This window comes from Oryza glaberrima, chromosome 7 (assembly GCF_000147395.1).
Source record: "Oryza glaberrima chromosome 7, OglaRS2, whole genome shotgun sequence".
Taxonomy (NCBI): Eukaryota; Viridiplantae; Streptophyta; class Magnoliopsida; order Poales; family Poaceae; genus Oryza; species Oryza glaberrima.
The window spans coordinates 20074490-20089175 of record NC_068332.1 but is presented as its reverse complement, the minus strand read 5'-3'; the positions used below and the strand labels follow the sequence as shown (position 1 = coordinate 20089175).

The 14686-nt window shown below is 47.0% G+C and overlaps 2 protein-coding genes across 2 annotated transcripts; both read right to left on the bottom strand.

The window, feature by feature from the left end:
- Positions 1-25: 25 nt before the first annotated feature.
- Positions 26-1323, bottom strand: LOC127779847 (chlorophyll a-b binding protein of LHCII type III, chloroplastic). The gene is made up of 2 exons (XM_052306766.1): positions 1121-1323; positions 26-968 (listed from the first exon to the last, which is right to left on the bottom strand). The coding sequence occupies exons 1-2, from the start codon at positions 1250-1252 to the stop codon at positions 297-299; spliced, it is 804 nt and encodes a 267-aa protein (XP_052162726.1). The 5' UTR covers positions 1253-1323; the 3' UTR covers positions 26-296.
- Positions 1324-10030: 8707 nt separating this feature from the next.
- LOC127780365 (organic cation/carnitine transporter 2-like) lies at positions 10031-11927 on the bottom strand. Its single transcript, XM_052307264.1, has 2 exons — positions 10228-11927; positions 10031-10137 (listed from the first exon to the last, which is right to left on the bottom strand). The coding sequence occupies exon 1, from the start codon at positions 11886-11888 to the stop codon at positions 10284-10286; it is 1605 nt and encodes a 534-aa protein (XP_052163224.1). The 5' UTR covers positions 11889-11927; the 3' UTR covers positions 10031-10137; positions 10228-10283.
- Between the last annotated feature and the right edge of the window lie 2759 nt (positions 11928-14686).

The window sequence follows — 14686 nt, the reverse complement described above, 5'->3', positions numbered from 1 at the left end:
GATGAACTCTGTATCCAGTACTTGATGCAAGAAAATGCCACAGCAAATTAGCAATAATCAAACACTAGGTCTCGTATGGATCATTACAAAGTACACAAATGTACAAATTAAAACATCAAAAGAGTTAACTAAGCTTAAAGCAGCAGCTGACACATAAGTTGCAAACCCCAACTTTTTTCAGTTTCTGAATTCTGGATGGATCATATCAGATTCATCACAGCATCGTACAATCTGTGCAAGCATTGGTACATCGAGCGATGGAGAGAGAGAGTAGTCTACAATGGCGGCTGGGCCATTCACGAGCCCGGCGTGAACTTGGTGGCGTAGACCCAGGCGTTGTTGGCGACGGGGTCGGCGAGGTGGTCGAGCAGGTTCTCCAAGGGGCCCTTGCCGGTGACGATGGCCTGGACGAAGAAGCCGAACATGGAGAACATGGCGAGGCGGCCATTCTTGATCTCCTTGACCTTGAGCTCGGCGAAGGTGACGGGGTCGTCGGCGAGGCCGAGCGGGTCGAAGTACTGGCCGCCGGGGTAGAGGTCGTTGCCGTCGCCGACGCCGGGGAGGCCGTTGATGCGGTAGCCCTCGACGAGGCCCATGAGGACGACCTGGAATCCCAGCACGGCGAGGATGCTCTGGGCGTGCACCAGGTTGGGGTTGCCGAGGTAGTCGAGGCCGCCGTCGGAGAAGATCTGGGCGCCGGCCTTGAACCACACGGGCTCCTTGAAGTCGACGCGCACCCACTTCTCGAGCACCTCCGGCGTGATGCAGCCCAGCGCGCCGAGCATCGCCCACCGGCCGTGGATCACCTCCAGCGCCCTGTTCCTCGCGAACGCCTCCGGGTCCGCGGAGAGCCCCGCCGTGTCCCACCCGTAGTCGCCCGGGAACTCGCCCCTCAGGTACGACGGAGTCTGCGCCGAGAATGGCCCCAGGTACTTCACCCTGTCCGGCCCGTACCACAGCTCCTTGCTCTGCACCCCCACAACCAAAAAATAGCTACTTAGCTAATCTGCAATCTCTCCGTCCAAAAATATAACAATTACTATGATGTATTCTCGAACATCTGATGATATTAGGTTGTTATATTCTTGAACGGAAAATAGTAGAGTAAGTGTGTACGTACCATGGTGATGCGGCCGGTGGCGGCGGCGGCGGCGATGTCGCGGAGGGGGGCATTGGAGGGGCGGGGATGGCCGAGGAAGGGGGTCTTGGCGGCGAGGACGCGGGAGGTTGGGGCCATGATCGTGGACGCCATCGGCGGCGGCTGAGCTGCTGCTGCTGCTTCTGCTGCTGGATTCGCTAAGACTAACACTACTCTAGAAGGAGAGGTGCTACGTGTAACGTATATGTAGCGGGGGAGTTTGTGGCGGAGGTGAGCGGGTGAGGTGGAGATTTCTGGATTTGGGCGGGGCCAATCGGGGCGCGGCTTCGGATAGTGGCGCTGCCACGTCGGATGCCTGCCTATCTCATGTGTTATCGCAGGTTTCGGCCCAGCAGTGTTTTTTGGGCCGGGCTGAAGAGCGCCTGGGACCCACATCCAGAAGCGATGGAATCCGTATAGGAGTATCTTCTATTTTTAAGAGGGATTGCCTAGCAAACATTCGAATGTTGGACGTTGTTCGTTTCGTCGTAAAAATTGTAAGCAATGTGAGTTATTGGAAGTTTAGGGAAAGTTCAAAAGGTTATTATATAACGTCGATCAATAAAAAAGGACAAAAATATATTTTAAAAAACACTATAATGTTACAACGACATAATACTAACATCGTAATAACATCAGCATATGGGTATAGCTGGGTGTTGTGTTTAGTACCTCTTATCAGATCTGGTAACCGTAACTTCTGCGTAGATTTCAGAATGCGATTCAGCACATAATGAGTTCTGTTGGCCTTGGCCATGGATGCATGGGAAACCAGAGCTTTCAGCTAATGAACCAATGCTAGATAGTACATAATCTTGTACAGCCAAAGCAAGCCTCTGCAGCTCTACAATACTCCCCCCATTTCATATTATAAATAGTTAGATTTTTTTTAATCAAACTTTTTTAAATTTAACTGAGTTTGTAGCAAAATATAATATTATTTTTAATATAAAACAAACATTGTAACGAAACATATTCAATGTTCAATTTAGTGAAACTAGTCTGGTGTCATCGATGTTGCTAATTTTCTCTATAAATTTGATTTAACTGAAAGATTAACTAAGGAAAAAAAGTCAAACGACTTATTATAATACGAAGGAAGAGAGTACTACGAAATCAAAGCCAAAGATCACAAGACATAGCAGGTAGCATGAAGCTACGACGACGCGTAGTGCTCCCTTATTGCCTGATTAAGCAATTCGAGCTCGTCCAGAAGATGGGTCGCGCCTTGGTCGACGAGCATCCTCGTCACGGCCGGGCCAAGCACGATCACGGCGGCGTCCGCCGTCGCCGGCGCGACCTTGGCGCCGTTCCTGCGGCGGCGGATGGCCTCCTTCGCCCTCTTCCACGGCGACCGTGGTGGCGGCAGCACGTCCCGGAACAGCTCGTTGAGCTCTTCATCCAGCTCCCTCATCATCATCTGAGCCTCGGTCTCGCCGCCGCGGGGGACGAAGCAGCCGATGAGGAGCTTGATTAGCTTCATCGTCTAATCTTGTTACGAGGACGTATGCGTAGATGGATGCATCATTTAGGTAAAAAAAGGAGACGAAACTACGTACGTACACGCCTAGCGTTTTTAATTATGCAGGTGCGGACACGCGCCACGGTCGATCCGTCTCAGACTCGAGTATAGTAGTTGTACTCCATCTCTTTTATTTTGCAGGAGGTTTTAATTTTTTTTTCTAAAATCGAGTTTCTTTAGACTTAATCCAGTGCAGAGAAAAACTTAGCAGGTCATCAACAACGCTGTCCAGCCATCGTGCAGATCGTTACGGTGTACATAGTACAGGTAGCTTCCAGGTAGCTTCCATGTGCATGTGGCATTTGCTGCTTACATTGTGGTCACTATGTTCGGATGGGACTTCGAGACGAAAGTCTTGCTCGGCTTGCCGGTGCTGGTGACAGTGAAGCTCTTAGACGCTGATTACCTTTTTGAAGGCGTTGTTATGGAGCTCTCGTTCAACTTTATTTCAACGGATTTCTCTAGGTAGGAGGTTTTTTTTACGCAATTGTAGGAGGTTTTAAAGAGTTAGAAAGTTCGATTATGAAAAAAAAACAAGTTGGCTTCAACTGATGAAGCAATATTGCTAGCAGGTACAGAATCATGTGTAGATCGTCAAATTAAAGTGTTGTTCGCTTTGTTGCCAGACTTAATCCTACTAAATTTTGGCAAAACCAAAATTTGACAAGGCAACAATCTAAACATTATCAAAAATTACCTACGCTACCAAACTTTGGTGTTTTTAGAATCTTCTTCCCAAAATACCTGATAGATGTAGTAAATTAATTAAATACAACCTATACATCAACAACCTTACAAAATATTGACAACGCCAAAATTTAGTCACGTTGATTTAGGCATCAAAATAAACATGTCCTAAATCAAGTTTCAAACATGGAGCGTAGTTTGTGCGAGCAGCTGCATAGTAATAGCTATTTCATATAGCAAGACATTTTGCTAAAGCATTTTTGAATTCAAACCAAACCCAAGATCACAAGACAAGCGCGTGGATCCGGCATGATCAGGTCGGTCCAACCAGCAAAAAAAAGAGAATATACCAATCTTTTTAAAACTAATTTACGTTCATATGTCTGTACGAGAAAAATTTGCATAAATATATCCACCCCGCAAAGTGAAAACGCGGGAATGCGGGAGCGTTGGCTGAGCTGTTCCCGCTGAACAAGGGAGTGGAACTGCGACGGTCCCGCGGGTTGAAACTACACCGCGGACCGGGAGTGTGGCAGCGTGGCACCGAGATAGTCCCGTGGCTCGAAAACGCGGCACCGATGCGGTCCCGTGGTTTCGTCGTGCGTAGGGGTGGATGCCGAGCCGGCTCGGCTCGCTTTAATCTAAACGAGCTGACTCGGCTCGGCTCGCTATCTAAACGAGCAGAAAACGCAGCTCGGCTCGTGCTCGCTACAAGCTCAAGCTAGCTCGTTTTAGCTCGCGAGCCAGCGACTACACGGGGACGGGCAGGCCGCGCTGCGAGTGACGGCACAAGGGCAAGGGCAGCAGGCTATGCAGCAAGCGGCGGCGTGGTCAAGCACACGTTTTGACATGAATCTGGCACAAGCAGCAAGCAACCTTCATTAGCCAAAATAAATCCCAGCCCGAGCAAAGGTAAAGAAAGAAGGTTAAATTTGTAAGGTCAAAGGAACATTTGATTGAATCTTGCAGTTGAAACAAAACAAACGAAACACATGACGAACACCAACTCAGTGAGAAGTGTGAGAACCAAAATCTCTTACATGTGAACCAATTTTCCAGGACTCCAGGTGGGGCTTCGAGGATGTGAGGCAGGGGCCTTGCCTTCTTGTCCCTATGCGGACTCCACGAGCATGGCATCCTTCCAAGACTTCGTGATTGCGATTTTGCTAGCATGGTCTTGGTGCTCCTGAGTGGAGAGACCGAAGAATGCAGAGAGTATTTTGCAGCTGGTTTGCTACGGTAGAGGAGAGCGGCGAGATGGGCAGATGAGCTTCAGCGCCGCCGCACGGTTGTGCGGCTGAGACCTGAGAGGAGGACTGGGCGACGCGCTCACGAAGGCTAGGGTTAGCATTTTTGGGATGAGTTGCTGGGAAATGGGCCGGGCGACTCGCGAACGTGGTTGTTGGGCTGCTGGCCTGCTACTTGCCCTTAGCTCGTTGAGCTCGTGAGCCAGCTCGAGCTGGCTCGTTATGAGTAACGAGCTAAGATGCTAGCTCGGCTCGTTAAGAAAATGTAACAAGCCGAGTCGAGCCGAGCCGAGCCGAGCTAGCAACGAGCCGAGCAAGCCAATAAGTCACGAGCTTTTCGTCCAGCCCTAGTCATGTGGCACTGGCTATGTGAACAGTGCCCAATAGTACTAAACAATGCCTCAACAGTGCTAAATAGTGTCTTAATAGTATTAAACAATGTCTTAACGGTGCTAAATAGTGTATCAAATGAACACAGTAACAGGCATATTTGTTTACCTAAAAGCCGTGGGAGCGCCACAAGATTAGGAGCGCCACGTCAGCGATTTTTATTATTATAATGAATGCACGGCCGGTCTCACATGCCCAGCCCCAGAACCGCGCGGTGCTGCAATACTGTTGGACCCACGTTTTTTGCATTGCGCCAATCACTCGGCCGGTCCCGCGTTTCTTCTCTGCGGGATAGGTATATTTATGTAAATTCTTTCCATGTAGATATATAAACGTAAATTACTGAAAAAATAGGTATATTCACAATTTTTTTCCTCCAACCAGCTGCTACAAGCCTACAATGGAACTACGACGCGTGCTTGCCGCTGCCTTATTGCTTGATTTCGCCATTCGATCTCTTCCAAAATCTGGGTCTCGCGTTGGCTGACGAACAGCCTCGTCAGGCCCGGATCAGGCACGATCACCTCGTCGTCCGCTATCGCCGGCGCAGATGGCCTAGTCCTGGGCCCTCCCCCACACGGCGACCGCAGCTCCGGGAACACCTGCTCGAGCTTCTCCTGCTCCTCTCCCTGATCTCGTCCAGGCTCCGCTCTATGTGGTCCGCGTGAGGCGATCCATATGCTGTCCAGGCGCTGGTCGAGGTTCCGCCGCCATCATCTCCACCTCCAGCTTCCTCACCGTCGTCGTTGAGCCTCCGTGGCCTAGTTTACGGCGGGGGGCGGCGCTGCGAGGGACGAAGCAACTGATAATCTTGCTTGCGCGGTTGCGCCGTCTGTCTCTTCATGTGATTGATCGATCGATGCGTACGAGGACGGAAATATGTACACGCCTTTAGGCTATTTTCATGCGCCGAGAGCTCAGATGCGGACAAGCTAACCACGGTGTCCGATTAATGGGAGTACTAATTTGGAGCCTGTTGGATTTATTGCCACTTTTAACCCTACCAAAATCTTATCCTGCACAAATTATGGTAGCGTAACAGACTATAAATATTACCTTACCAATACCATTCTACCAAAGTTTGTTGGTTCCGGAACTTTCTTCACACAAAAAGACTACCAAAATTTGAAAAATACATCGAACTAAATAATTTTAACGCTACCAAAATTTGATAACGTCGAAACTTATAAAAATTTAGCATTGCTAAAATTGGTAACAAAATGAACAAGCGCTTGGTCCCCTACTAAGAGTAAACTTTTTTTTTCAAATTTAATCAAATTTGGTTTAAGTTTAAACTTATTTCAGTCCAAAATTTCTAAACCTGTTGTAAATAACTTATTTCACTGTCGGTACTTAAACTTGTTCGCCTGGATAAACCTGTGTCATCTAGATTCCCGAACTCTCAAAATATATTCAGGTCCTAAAACTTATTAAAGTGTGGTATTCTAGTCCCAAATTACCAAGACCCTTTTGGGATCATACGTTGTATTCAGATGACATGCAACACGGGCATTTACTCATTTTCATTTTATATTTTTTTCTCCCCCTTTTCTTCTCTTCTTCCTTTCTGATCGTGCGTAAAAAAAAAGAAAAAAAAGATAAGGGAATTTAGAGGGGAAAAAAGAAAAGAAAAATTAACCAAAATGTTAGGCATGCCACTTAGCATCCATACGACATGCCATGTAAGCGCTAGCAATCGAAAAATTGTAAAACACCAACCAATCCTTCAAATAGCTAGAATCGCTCTAGGATTCATGCTATATCTCAACGATTTGCTGGCCGCTCAGTCTTCGAAGATGTTTATATGGGTAAAGTTTACGTGTTGTGAATGTCAGCGTTGTACTGTGTAATTAAAAAAAAAATTAAAGGACACATCTCTTGTCTCACTTTCTTCCCTCTATTCATCGATCGCTGCTTCCTCCCACCGTGTTACCCTCCTTAATTTCCCATCTCTATCGGATTAATGACACCCGGTCATCTTCTTATTGAAGTGTAACATTGACACCACTCCCGCAACTCACACCAATAAATACGCTGCCCCGGTCCCGTCACATACTAACCACTATGGATAGAGGCAGTGTTTAGTTGCATGCCCAAAATTTTGTTTGACGTATACGAACACATATTTAAAGTATTAAACATAGTCTAATAACAAAACAAATTACATAATTCATCTGTAAACTGCTAGACGAATTTATTAAGACTAATTAATCTATCATTAGTAAATGTTTATTGTAGCACCACATTACCAAATCATGGCGTAACTAAGCTCAAAAGATTCGTCTCGCAATTTTACATGCAAACCATGTAATTGGTTTTTTTCCTCATTTAATGCTCCATGCATATGCCCAAACATTTGATGTGGCGGAATTTTTAGAAGTTTGAAGGGAACTCAACACAGCTAGAGTCCCTCGCTAGTCTCACGTACCGCCAAGGTGATGCTGGGAAACTGTTTTAATCATCCGGGTGGATGTCTACCCGTTTATTACATGTAATCTAAATGTTTATGAAAAATTTGAAAATAAGTGATAATATAGATCAATATATAGTATATCACTCCACAAACATGCAAGTTAAAATTCAACTTCTACAAATTGTAACAAAAATGCAAACATTCAAACTAAAATTCAACTTCTATTTTTGTTACAATTTGTAGAAGTTAAATTTTAACTTGCATGTTTATGGAGTGATATATTATATATAGATCTATCTTGTCAATTTTTTAAAATTTTAAATATTTAATTGACATATAATAAATAGGTGGACATCCACTCGAGTGATTAGAATCCATCTCCAGGTGATGCCCCTCCATTTGGACCATCAATATCGCCGCTCCAGCCATCTCTCTATGCCCAATCCCTCCCCCACACCGGCTCTAATCACGAATCCTAATCCAGTAAGTCGCCATCATCGCTGTCACTGGCACAAGAGAAGATATCGCTGAGCTCAAAATTCGTGGCTTAATTAGATCGGTTCGAATTCATAGTCATATAATAAGTCAAGCTAAATTTTTAGCTCGTTAACCACCCCTACCGATAATGAAGCAGGACTGTAAGTTTTTTTTTTCGAGGAAAGACAAGAAGCTTTATTTAAACTATAGAGTTAGGGTTACAATCCCGAGCCAAAAGCTCAAAGACGCATTCCGGGGACTGTAAGTTTGTAACAGTAGTTTGGATTATATTCTGATGAAAGTTTGACTGACGAGTTACAGTTTCATCTCCGACCTGCACAGAAAATATCCAGCACCCAGATGTAGAATTAAATTTGAAAATATACTTTTCATTTAATTTTATTTTAGAAATATTTGGGATGCAAATTTTTTTGCAGAAATATACCGTAAATCCCGCATGACTGTTACGCGAAAATACCGTAATCGCACTACGCTGGTTCACGTCATCTCTGACGGGCCCATACTCTTACCTGTGACGGATAAAGCGTTTGGTCACAGATCAATGGTCACTGATGACATAAGTCACCTGTGACGGGTAAAGACCCGTCAAAGGTAAAAGTCACCTTTGACGGAGTTCAACTAAAATCCGTCACTGGTGACCTTTACCTGTGACAGGTAAACATATTAACTCGTTAATGGTGATCCTTACCTGTGAGGGGTCTGAATTGAGATCCGTCACAGACCTAAAAAATCGGCAAAAAAAATAAAATATTGTAAGCATAGCTAGTCGCAGACTTTCATTAGGGATTCACAAATCACAAAAATAATCACATTCACAATCATTTGGACACAAAACAGAATCACAAGAAACATCACAATCATATTCATCTGGCCAAAGAACAAAATCACTTCACATTCACAATCATTTGGGCACAAAACAAAATCAAAAAAATCATCACAAAAATCATCACCAAAGCCAGATCTGGCGGTTGGGGCCTGGATCCGCCTAGGAGCTCTAGATCCGGCCGGCGTCTGCAAGCTTGGGCCGGTGGAGGTGTAGGCGGAGGTGCGGGCGGTAGTAGAGGCGGCGTCGCCCGCGGTCGGAGGCGGAGTCGGCGGAGCCCGCGGTCGGAGGCGGAGGCACAGGCGGTGGAGCCCGCGGTCGGAGTCGGAGGCGGCGTCGCCCGCGGTCGGAGTCGGAGTCCGCGTCGCCCGCGGGTGGAGGCGTAGGCGGCAGCCGACGCTCGAGCCGGCGGAGGTGGAGAGCGCCGCCATCGAGCCGCCACCGCGCCACGGCTCCAGATCCGTCTGGTGCCACCGCGCCTCCCCTCCCGCCCCTGCCGGATCTGGCGGAAGGGAGAGCGCCACCGCCCCTGCCGGACCGGCACGCCGCCCGTCCCACCCTTGCCTAGCCGCCACTCACGCACAGAGAGAGAGAAAGAGAGAGGGAGAGATAGAGAAATGGAGAATGGGAGAGAGAACCGAGAGAAATGGGGGAATGGGAGAGGGAACCGAGAGAAATGGCCGGCCTTATCTCCTCTTGTTGTGGGCCCAGCTGGGAGGAAAAAAATTTCCCTCCTCACCTCAAACGGTTGAGGGCTTAAACCCGTCAGAGGTGAGGGTAACTTACCTCTGACGGGCCATCCGGCTGTGACCCGTCACAGGTAACTAGTCACCTGTGACGTGTCGGAAATGGAACCCGTCAGAGGTGAGGTTATGACGGGTTTCATTTTCGGCCCGTCACAGGTGACTAGTTACCTGTGATGGGTCGCAGCCGGATGGCTCACCGATGACGGTATCCTGTAGGACCCGTCAACGGTGACCTTCATCAGTGACCAGTACTTATGCCCGTCACAGATATACCGTCAAAGGTGTGAGGATCTGGCGTAGTGTCGTGACGTCACAGACGGTATCACGTAAAGAAAGTGCGAGACCACCGCGATCTTGCGGAATGAAAGAGCGAAACCAAATAGTCTCGCTGCTGAATCAATCAACGACATAGTCCAACGGCTCCATTTAATTAGTGATTAATTACTTAATTAACTATTAACTAATAATTAGTGATTAATTATATTAATTAGCAATTAATTAATAATTTATTAATCAGGATAATTAATCACTAATTAAATCGGCATGACACCGATATAGCTGTTTGGTTCCGCAGCGATACCGTTCCTCGAAACCGCGGTCTCGTACTTTCCTTGCGTGAGCCCACGCTGACACGCCCACGTTTTTTCGCAATTATACGAGATCGACATTATTTCTGTAAAAATTTTGCATTTCGAATATTTCAGAATTTTTTTTAATGAAAAATATATTTTCAAATTTAATTCCCAAGATGTACAGAACAAACCTGAAAGTCATCTACACGAGCTCCCCGTTGTTATCCATGTCGCTCGCGCCATAGCCTCATCCTCCAGACAAGACGGCGGCGGCCTCCTCCTCATCCTCCATGGTGTCCGACAACCTCCTCCCCTTCGTCTCCGGCAGGCAGGTGACGAACAGCCCGAGGCAGCCGACGGTGAGCCCGAACACGCCGAACGACCAGTAGCTCCTCTCGCGGCCGAGCGCGACGAGCATGGGCGCCACCACGCCGCCCAGCACCCCCGCCTGCCGCACCAGCCCCACCGCCGAGTTGCGCACCGACGTCGGGAACAGCTCGATCGAGTACATGAGCAGCACGTCGTACGCCGCGCACGACGCGAAGAAGGAGGCCAGCTCGGCGGCGAGGCGCAAGCGCGAGCCGCCGGCGCCGGCCTCCGGGTCCGGGATGACGACGCACGCGAGGCTGCACAGCCCGGACGCCGCGGTGAGCGCGACCAGCGAGCTGCGCCGGTTGAACCTGCCCATGAGGAGCCACGAGAGGACGGACGACGGGAGCTCGGCCGCCGCGTTGTACGCCACGCTCAGGTAGAGGTCGGAGCTCAGGCTGCCCACGCTGAGCGGCATCCCGTAGTAGACCACGCCGACGCCGAAGGTGGCCGTCGTGATCGCCGCCAGCCTCCGGAGCGCCCACCGCCGCTCACATATCGACCGCAGCGTGGCGAACATGCCCTCGCCGCCGGCCACGCCGTCCCCGACCTCCCCGGCGCACGTTTCCAGCTTGGTGAAGCTCGACGTTGTAATGCCTTCGCCGCCGTTGAGCGACGCGATCTGCCGCAACGCCGCGATGGCCTCCTGCTTCCGTCCGCGCACCAGCAGCCACCGCGGCGACTCCTGGACGAGGAAGTAGAGGAGGACGGCGTAGCAGAGGGACGGGAGCGACGTCCACACGTACATGTTCCGCCACGACGCCTCGCGGAGCGTGTACGCGAGCGCCGGGAGTGACATGAACCCGACGGAGAAGAAGACGAACGCGGCGACGCTCACCGTGTTGCGCCACCACTTCCCGACGAGCTCCGTGGATAGGACCATCGCGGACGTGCCCGCCGTGGATCTGCAGAACCCGCACACGAACCGCAGGGCGGCGTACACCCACACGTTCGGCGAGAAGACCGTGAGCACGCCGGCGACGGACATGGTCACCAGTGACAGGACGAGCATCTTCCTTCGTCCCAGGAGAGTGTCGGCGAGCGTCGTGAGCAGGAAGCCCCCGGCGAGGTTGCCGGCGAAGAACGACGACGCCGGGAGGGAGACGAGCGCCGGGCCGCCGCCGCCGCACTTGAGCGCCCACTCCGACACCACCGACGTCTCGGCCGGGCGGTCCCACTCCCACGTGCCGGGCGGGAGCGCGCACGCCGAAGCCGAAGCCGAAGCGGCCGCCAGCGAGCAGAACGAGCCGGGGTCGCCGGCCGCGACGCCGGTGCAGTGCCATGTGGGCTCCGCGTCCGTGAACACGGGCATGAACACCTGCTGCGCCTCGAAAGCCCAAGCGAAGGCCAGCAACATGGCCGTGAGCAGCTGGCGGGCGCCGGTGGCGCCGATGTACGTCTCGATGGCGTCGTCGATGGACAGTGCCTTGGCCGGCTTTGCTTCATGGCTCGTCAGCAGCGGGGTGGTGGCCGCGTCGGCCATTATCGGCGATTTGGCGAAGTTGAGTGCGCTCTCTACTGATCTTCCTCACGATCGATGGAACTTGCTAGGGGTACTTCAGTATTTATATGTCAAGACGGTGCAATACTGCAATCCAGGATTTAAACTAAATAAGTGATAATTATTCATAAAAAGTTTACATCATAATACAACTAAAATTGAAGCATTTTTCTTGGCATATAAACATATTTCTATGTTTTTACAGTAGAAAAGAGTATTTACGTGCCTATTACTAAGGGATTTTGACATTTTGGTTATAATGTTTGACCACTCGTCTTATTAAAAAAATTTGTGCAAATATAAAATGAAATGTGCTTATTGTATTTTACATAATAAAGTAAGTAAAAAAATAAATAATAATTTTAAAATTTTTTGAATAATACGAATGGTCAAATAATGTATTAGGGGACGGAGGGAGTATTTGTAATTGGCTAAAGATTTTAGTATTCTAAATTAAATTAAAGTAGAGAGGTAAATCAAGTATTACTCCCTCCGTCTCATAATATAAGAGATTTTAAGTTTTTTTTGCTTGCACTGTTTGACCACTCGTATTATTCAAAAAATTTGTGCAAATATGAAAAACGAAAAGTTGTGCTTAAAATATTTTGGATAATAAAGTAAGTAAAAAAATAAATAATAATTTTAATTTTTTTTAATAAGATGAGTGATCAAACAATACAAATAAAAACTTAAAATCCCTTATATTATAGGACAGATGGAGTATCATTTACGGAGAAATGTATATTAGTAGCAGGAAACAACGATATATATGTGGCTATCGGAACTGCCGAGCCGTCTAAACGTCTTGTACTATTTGTTTGTTTTACTAGCTTGTTGCAGAAAGCGTTAATCACCATGAAAAACACATACCTACTAATTTGTTTGGGTATTCAAACGTACTGTACGGAGTAGTTAGTTTTGGAAGCTTTAAATACATACAGCAAAGTGCTTGACCATTTAAACTAATCACATACTCCCTCCGTCCCACAGTATACGGGATTTTGAGTTTTTAATTGTAACGTTTGATCACTCATCTTATTTAATTTTTTTTATAAATATAAAAAACGAAAAGTTGTGCCTAAAGTACTATAGATAATAAAGTAAGTCACAAATAAAATAAATAATAATTTCAAAATTTTTTGAATAAGACAAGTGGTCAAACGTTGCAAGCAAAAACTCAAAATCCCTTATATTATGGGACAGAGGGAGTAATAATTAGAGAATTAATTACTACTAGGTGCAAATATAGATGGCCATATGGCCCGGCCCAAGGCACGACAATTTGGCCCGGCCCAACGGTTGGGCCCGTGCCGGCCCGGCCCGATAGCCGGGCCGTGTCTAGGCTACTACCTCGGCACAACCCGACATGACCAAAGAAAAATAGTTGAGGGACCCATCATAGACTTAATATAGCGATTTGAGGCATAGGCTAAAGACATGAGATATACAAAATAGACTTATTTCAACCATATAAGACAACCCCAAAAAGATGGGGGAGAAGAAATAAACTTATTTAATAGAGAAGCACGATGGGCTATCGTGCGTTCGGGCCAGGCTGACACGGCCCGAGTCTTATTGGGTCGTGCCTGGGCTGGGGTGCAGCCCGTGGGTAGGCCCGACCCGAAGTGTTGGTCCGATTGTGCCGGCCCGACTAGGCCCGGTCGTGCCTGGGCCGTGGCTCATTTGGCCATTTATAGGTGCAAAACTTGAAATGCAGTGTGGGTGAGGCTAGGCGAAGGCCCCTGGACGCATCGATTCTAATGGGTTGTTCTTCTGTGTACCTTTTTCTAATAAATTCGATATAAATAGTTATGAAAATTGTTTATAATTATGAAAAATTCTGAAATTTTTTGATAATGTAGAGTATAGTGATGTATATATCAATTAATCAAAATCAAGTTCCAATAAGATCAATTCAACACTAAAGATTCATGACTTCAAATGATTTATAATGAAACATATTCAATAGAACATAACTTGAAAGAAAAACCCTACATATATACTCATTATATTATCACTCTTTCAGTCTTTCTCCAATCATAACCAAGAGACATTTATTGAAGCTCATTTGATATATTTTTTTATCTCTCAATTATTTCGGGTACGTCATTGTTGTAAAGACTGTTTCAAAAAATTCGGCACCCATTTTTTTCTCTCACTGCGAATACATTTTGTCGTCAACACTGTTTTGAAGGATTCAATATTCATTTTTTTTCTCTCTTAGCATAAGTGAAAGTGCATCTAGGCCCCTAATGATTTTGATGATTGATTACAATGCGATTAGAGAGGACTAACATTTTTATTCAAGCAGATGTGAAGGTTGTTATGTCCTCAATGTGTTGTAATACAATGCATATCCCGTGAATGCGACATCGCGATGCAATGCGGCAATGATCAAATGGTATATTGTATCTTTTATCTTGCATTGTATCGTAGGAAAGCCATACTATTAAGGGGATGATGCATAGACATATAAGGAGTGATGCGTGTGCTCAAAATCTAATTTTTCTTGAAGCATTTCTCTTCTTGGAGTGTTCTGTAAATTTTCGGAAATTCCGAAAGTGATTTTCGGACGTTCCAAAAATACACAGAACCATATTAGAGCTCTCTAGAAATTTTCAGAAGTTTCAAAAATGATTTTCGGAAGTTCTAAAAATACACAGAACCGTTTTGAGCTCTCTGGAAATTTTCGGAAGTTCCGAAAATACTCAGAACAGTTTTTTTTCGTACTGGAAATTTTTGAAAGTTCCGAAAATGTTTTTCGGAGGTTCCGAAAATGG

Coding starts and splice junctions, on each gene's coding strand:
- LOC127780365 (XM_052307264.1), bottom strand. CDS start 11,888: ATGGCCGACGCGGCCACCACCCCGCTGCTGACGAGCCATGAAGCAAAG.
- LOC127779847 (XM_052306766.1), bottom strand. CDS start 1,252: ATGGCGTCCACGATCATGGCCCCAACCTCCCGCGTCCTCGCCGCCAAG. Junction 969..1,120: donor CCACCGGCCGCATCACCATG/GTACGTACACAC, acceptor GTGGGGGTGCAG/AGCAAGGAGCTGTGGTACGG.